General features: G+C 34.4%; 1 protein-coding gene across 1 annotated transcript; it reads left to right on the forward strand.

Moving 5' to 3' along the window:
• The first annotated feature begins 435 nt into the window (after positions 1–435).
• LOC111000377 (phosphatidylinositol-3-phosphatase SAC1) lies at positions 436–6,457 on the forward strand. The gene is made up of 14 exons (XM_045628302.1): positions 436–645; positions 1,320–1,414; positions 1,491–1,609; positions 1,684–1,776; positions 2,027–2,158; positions 2,410–2,518; positions 2,699–2,814; positions 2,887–3,111; positions 3,184–3,351; positions 3,426–3,632; positions 3,885–4,052; positions 4,270–4,371; positions 5,056–5,192; positions 5,272–6,457. The coding sequence occupies exons 1-14, from the start codon at positions 608–610 to the stop codon at positions 5,351–5,353; spliced, it is 1,791 nt and encodes a 596-aa protein (XP_045484258.1). The 5' UTR covers positions 436–607; the 3' UTR covers positions 5,354–6,457.
• Positions 6,458–7,009: the final 552 nt, after the last annotated feature.

Consider the following 7,009-nt stretch of genomic DNA (forward strand, 5'->3'; position numbering starts at 1 on the left):
TTACCAAAATGTACATAGAAGATTTGAAAAATGTTTATTATAAACATAAGTTTCACAAAAATCCGTCATCGTATTTCAAACTGTACATGAGTCAACCATAATTGACATTTGTATGAATTAACTCAAGAATAGGAAAACTAGAGCTCCTTTAAGATTTAACAAAGCAATGTAAAAATGACTAATAGAACTGGTCAAGGATCCTTTCTTCAGTTTGAGGAAGAGCACAATTTTCTCCAGATCACCACGAAATAGAACATTAGATTACGCCACCCTTTAAGGTATTCTAATAAATTGATATGACAGTTTATTCCTATTGCAAATTTTAAATGAATAACTTAGGAGGAACAAATTATGAATCACAATCAAAGGAAGTTAAGTACCTGCACGGGTCCACAGATATAAACTTTTTTATTTTTACCACCTTTGAAAGTCAAAGCTGGCAACACTGTTACCATCAACCAACAGAAACTACAGCCTGGAGAAAAATCTAATAAATTTGCGATTTACTCACGTTTCGTTAATAAATGTTTTCTATATCCCTAAGAAAAATTAATTTTCAGTTACATAAGTGTAAAATTTACTATATCTAATCGCTTACATTATCAGAATGGCCGATCAAACAAAAATTCATGATGATATTAAGCTGTGAGTACCTTTTTCTAATTATATATATATATTGATTTATCAAGAAATTATACATTCATTTAAACGTTCGCATTGTAGCAATCAATAACGTTTTTCTGATTATTTACTCGCTGTTTGAAAAAATACTACATAAATGGGTTGTCTAAACTACTCATCAGATTTTAATAGGTTTCCTCTTCTCCTTCTTCACTTAGCTTTAAAAACCTCTTTTTCAAAAAAATTTTTAATTCTTGTTCCCACAAGTAATAGTGTATGATAATAATTCATACAATTACAGGCATTTAGCTGAAAACCATAAATTAGTTCAAGGCTATTTATTGCATATAATTTTATCTCCTTAATATTTATGGAGTTTCTAGGGGAACTAGTAGTTAACTAAGTAAGTAAATTATTGTCAAAACAATTGCATGTTTCGATTCTTAGCATACAAAGGTAAAAAATAATAACAATTCTGATTTAATTGGATTACCTAGATAAAAAATTTCTTGTCCTGTATGTGGTGTAGAAGAGCTGAGTACAGATTATTTAAATCCTTATTATGAATATTACCTTATACAATTGTAACTATATATATTAAAACACTTATAAATAAATATAGATTTGAATAATATGTATCTGGTATGTATTTTTCACTTTATGTTTCATTTTCAATTCATTTGAATAAATATTTTTAGGTATACAACATCAGATAAGTTCTACTTAGAACCAACAATAAATCCAACAGAGATTTTAGTTATTGATAGGGTCTCAGGTGAAGCTCATGTTAGAGGTATGTCTGTTTAGACCAGTTTTGAAGTACCTATATTTATTAGAATTGCTATTGATTAACAACACTTAACTTGCAGAGATAAATACAGTGAAAATACCTATCCCAGCAAATGCTTATAAACCAGTGTGTGGATTTTTGGGCACAATCAAATTGATTTCTGGATTATATTTAGTTGTTGCTAAATATAGGATATTGGTATGTGCTACTTTACATAAATAAGAAATCTTTTAAAAAGTCTATTTCAAATAGAAAGACTGATATATTTCTAGGTGGGGCAAATAAACGGGCATGACATATATGAATTGGCTGGATCAGATATCATACCCTATGCTAGATCAACTACACATCTTACTAGTAAACAGGTTTGTAGAATACACTAACTACTAAACTAAATATTCTATTTGTTACTGTAAAATAGTATTTTATATCAATGTTATCAAAATACTAACTAACTAAAAGTAAAAATATTTTCTTTAGATATTATAATGACATAAATACAATGCAGTTCAGTATTTGATTAAGTACTTCTACTTAAATAATATCAATTTGATGTAATTTTGTCCTGAAGTGAATGAAGAATAATTATATGCATTGCTTATATCTTAAAAACAGATAGATGATAACAACACATATGAACGCTTGCTACGTGCGGCCCTCGAAGCTCCTGGAATATATTTCTCATACAGTTATGACCTCACTCATACAATGCAGAGATTACATTCTGTTTCACCAGATTTTCACAAGGTAACTATAGAAAATATAATATAAAATGATTATTTTTAAATTAAGTAGTAAGTATTATAGATTTACAACAATTCAGATTGAGGTTAAATTTCTATTTTGTAGCTACATTTTTGAAGTTTGAACAATGTTTCATTTATTGTTTTTAACCCTTTTTATGACTGTTGGTAAAGTGACAGAGTATGTTTAGGATGGCATTTTAACAAGGAGGCACAAGTATCAGATGGCTTTGAGTTTATTTCTTTTGCTTTCAGATGTCACTTGCAAGTCGTGCAGACCCTCGCTTTGTTTGGAATGGACACCTTTTGAAGGGTTATTCGCCACAAATGTTTGCTAGATTCAACTTGCCGATTATGCATGGATGTATCCTTTTTTAATAATTTTAAGAATATAAGATTTTTAAAATAGTAAAGCAATTTTTTTCTATAGTACAATTTTTAAAGTATTTCATAAAAAAATCTAACTGACCCAGAAAGCAACAATTTTAATACAATTATCACCAGAACTAATTTTGTTGGCAAGTAATATCCTAACTAATAACAGTTATTGCAATAAACCGCGTGATGGTAAGCGGGCACCAGCTGACATGGACTCTTGTATCGAGACGCAGCGTTGAGAGAGCTGGCACCAGATTGTTTATGCGTGGAATTGATAGTCAGGTATGTAATTGTTGTTTATTACTTTTGCTAATAATAACTAGAGAATAAATAAAACACATTGTTATTTATCAGGGTAACGTAGCAAACTTCGTAGAAACAGAACAGATAGTCGAAAGAGGAGGTGAGAAGTCCTCGTTCGTTCAAACCCGAGGGTCCATTCCTTTATTCTGGAGTCAGTACCCTGATCTGAAATATAAGCCCGCGATGTCTCTGGTCGTCGAAGACCACGTAGCGGCTTACTCCAAGCACTTGAGGGATCAGCTGCAGAGGTACGGGAATCAAGTCTTGCTGAATCTGGTGAGTGTGGTTATGCCTTTCTTTCCCGAGCTGTTTTAATGATATGGTATTTTATTATATGTATTTTATCAGATCGACCAACGCGGTAAAGAAGAATCGTTAGAGCGCGGTTATCGCGCGGCCGTGGCGGCGGCGGCTTTACCCGCAGTGCGGTACGAACCTTTCGACTTCCACGCGGAGTGTCGAGGCATGCGCTACGATAGACTGTCCGTCTTGCTCGATAGAGTTGCCCACGAGCAGGTGAGTTAGTTCTTTCGATTTGTATCAAATTACGATCCAAATGCAAATCTTTACTGACGAATGATTTATTGCAGACAGAATTCGGGTACTTTCTCTGTCGAGGGGAGACGGTGCTGCTCCGACAGACCGGAGTGTTCCGAACCAATTGTGTGGACTGTCTGGACAGAACCAACGTGGTGCAAAGTTTGTTGGCCAAGAGGCACTTGTCGGCCCTGCTGAGGCTGCTGACTATCACCAACACCGATGATCCCATTCCGCACTTCGATGCGCTCTTCAATGGCGTAAGTTTTTGCTTTTTTACAAATGTCTATTCGGTTGCGAATAATAAGCGAAAAAAATGTGATTTAACATTAGGAGTATATTGGTTCTTTAACTTCCGGCGACACACTTGTGAGGCTTCTGGCATTGTCTGTGTCCATATCCATCACTTAACGTCGCTTGAGCCTGTTTCCTCCTGATCTATAAAATACAGTAGATATCTCTATGTAAAATTGAGTATGTAAGTTAATAAATAATAATGTGACGAATCGAAGGTTTGGGCCGACCACGCCGACATGATATCGGTGCAGTACTCCGGGACGGGCGCTTTGAAGACCGACTTCACTCGTACGGGCAAACGCACGCGCATGGGCCTCTTGCGAGACGGGATCAATTCCCTCACGCGGTACTACAAGAACAACTTTAGTGATGGATTTAGACAGGTTGGTTTGAATTTAGACGTTTGAATGACAATGGGGTATCCTCGCATAAATATATATTTTTGAATCTATTTTAAAATAACGACGCTCTTTAGTGACTTTCACCAACAGATGGTATTGTTTAATTTGACTTAGAACTGCAAATCTGAGGACCATTTAAAAAGTATTGTCAGTCTAGATGCCGAAATTTGACTAAGATGAGAACATTTTTTAATTCCAGGATTCAATAGACCTGCTTCTGGGTAAATACGTGGTGGTGGAAGGCGAGGGCAACACTGTGCGCTGTCCCCTGCGACGGGACAGGGACTGGAAGTATGTTACTGTAAGTAGTCTGCAGGGCGATCTCGTTGTATGAGAGGGGACTGTGGAATGTCTCTAAATCTATAAGAGTCATATAGTCATTATTTTGACATACTCAAGCTCCAAGTTAATATGCATTGTCTAATAAGAGCAAGTAACGATTGCATCAAAAATTATGTTCCAAGAGTAGACTGTGAAGAATGTGTTTGAATTTTTATGTGTTAAATGTCAGCAAACATACTACATATAAATAAGTAGACAGAGCCCTACCTATGGTTTTAGGATCAAGATTAGGGCCAGTGGGATTATATAAAAGCTTTCGGGCAGGTTCACCACGATAATTAAGGGCTTCAAGGTCTTCACCGCTTTGAGAAGAGGCAGGAAATGAATAAGGAAGAGCATTGTTATCATCTATTCACAAATACGGGATATTATTCTCGTGAGCTCTTGATGTGTTGCGCATCTTCGGCTGTTAAGATTCGGAACACATGAGCCATGGCAGCAGTTCGTTACTGTTGAAAATGTAATTTGAATAGTAATTATTTATGAGTACATACAGACAATTTATGAATGGTAAAACGGCTTAAAAAATATATCTTAGTACATAATATATTAATTAAGAATTACTAAACCATTGACTGAGTATTTATTCTTAAATCACTGCGTACATAGTTCTATGTCGTAAATAATAATTGATGATTTTCAGTTCCCTTCAGTGCTCCTAGTAGCGGTGTCTATGTTCTGTGCGAGCGCGGCGTTGCCGGCCCGCTCCAACACCGAAGTGCTGCTCTACCTCATGTTCTGGGGGGCCGCCGTGGGTGCCACGCTCAAGTTCATATTTAAGTAAGTTAAATACACCACTTCAAATTAGAATTGACTCTTCCAGGAGGCACCTTTTTATTTTTTATATTTTTTTTCTTAGACACGGCAAGGAATTCGTGGACTGGCCCCGCTTGGACTGCGGCGGGATCGCGTCTCGTCTCGGGCCCGAGTCGTCCTTATGATCGCGGAATATCCGCTCGTAGTTGTCGTCTAAACACTTGGTTGCAGCTCCTTATGTACCACACTGATGATAAAACGTGGCCACACTCTCAGTATTGCAAAGATGCAGAAAGGGCACAGATGATACTGTGATCTGTCCACAAACCGATTAATGGAAATAATATTAACCCCAAACGGTAAGAAATGGTCATTCATCAAGATTTTGCAGGAAATCAGGAATATACCGAGTCCATTTGTAAAACTTATTAAGTAATACAGTATTTTCAACAAGTTTGTTTATATGACATACTTTAGAATCAGTGTGGTATGTGTAATATTATTGAAACAATATAGTCCATATTTTTATTATAAGATGTTAAATTGTTTGATCTATGGCTGTAAATTTTGCTTAAACTGCATTCCATTACAAAAGATAAATTTTTAGTCCTTATAGCATTAAATTTTCTGCCTCTTAATAGAAATGATCAAATTTCATATATTTTAGCATGAAGCCAAGTTTGTATTTTTTACTATGAATTAAATCATTAAAAAAAACTCTTATGAGCAAAGTTTTTGGAATCTATGTAATATATAAAATCTATGAATCTATTTATGATGCTTTGTCAATAAAAACAAATTTTAACTGAGTCATCCAGACAAACAATGTAGTAAAATTGACAATTTACTCTTCTAAGATTGTATGAGATATTTTCTCCAAATTCTTCGCTTATTCATTCCTGGTTTGTAAAGTGATTAGACGGTGCGAGCGGATGGTTATATCTATAGGAATAACATTGGATTAAATTAAACTTTTAAATCACTAACGAAAACCCAAGTTGGTAGGTACATATCCACAGAGCCTTACTATTTAAAAATGTAACTGCACTGCAAACAAATAATACTCCTTTTATATTTATAAATATTCTTGTGTGAATTGGTTTTTTTTTATGAGAATTGTGAAAATATTTCAAATCAAATCGGGATTTTATACAGTGTTATTTCCTAGGTATTGAGGTGTATTATTTTTAGCTTTTGTAATTTCGGATCAAACCTAGACGAGTCCATGTGAATAATTTAATTGTTGTATTTAATTTGTGAAGGAATATTTTAATAAATATCATTATTTATATTGTTATTTTATTTTCCTTGCATACCACACAAATGGCAGTAAAACAGCAATTATTATGATTTACATTGTTTGAGAGGAGGTTCTTTATACAAACTAAATAAGAATAATTTCTCTTATCACCTTGTTTGATCTGCAATTAAAATTGACAGAGATCCAAAGAAAAGAAAATACGTATTATTTTTATAATTCTACTACATTTCCTTGATTTTACGACGTAGGTAGATACAGCAATCATACATTCTGTATCCCACCGTGGGACAATAGGAATCTTGAATGTATTTAGTTTGACAGAAACAATCTCATCGGCGGATTCAATTAAACACGCAGCCAAAGCTTTAGAAGAATTGATCTCACTACCGCTAACTAATTCAGACAAATCTTCTATTTTTTTAATTTACACCACCGTGAAAAATACGTTTACCATGAACGAAATTACCCTCGCTTTCTTCTTATAATATGTTTTTTATGGCAAAAGTTCTTAAGGACGATGAAATCGCTTAAAAATGTATATAATACGAGCACAGTTTTTGTGTACGGTAACATTTATCTG

Source organism: Pieris rapae, chromosome 5 (assembly GCF_905147795.1).
Source record: "Pieris rapae chromosome 5, ilPieRapa1.1, whole genome shotgun sequence".
NCBI classification, from domain to species: Eukaryota; Metazoa; Arthropoda; class Insecta; order Lepidoptera; family Pieridae; genus Pieris; species Pieris rapae.

Coding starts and splice junctions, on each gene's coding strand:
- LOC111000377 (XM_045628302.1), top strand. CDS start 608: ATGGCCGATCAAACAAAAATTCATGATGATATTAAGCT. Junction 2,815..2,886: donor TGCGTGGAATTGATAGTCAG/GTATGTAATTGT, acceptor GTTATTTATCAG/GGTAACGTAGCAAACTTCGT. Junction 3,352..3,425: donor ATAGAGTTGCCCACGAGCAG/GTGAGTTAGTTC, acceptor GATTTATTGCAG/ACAGAATTCGGGTACTTTCT.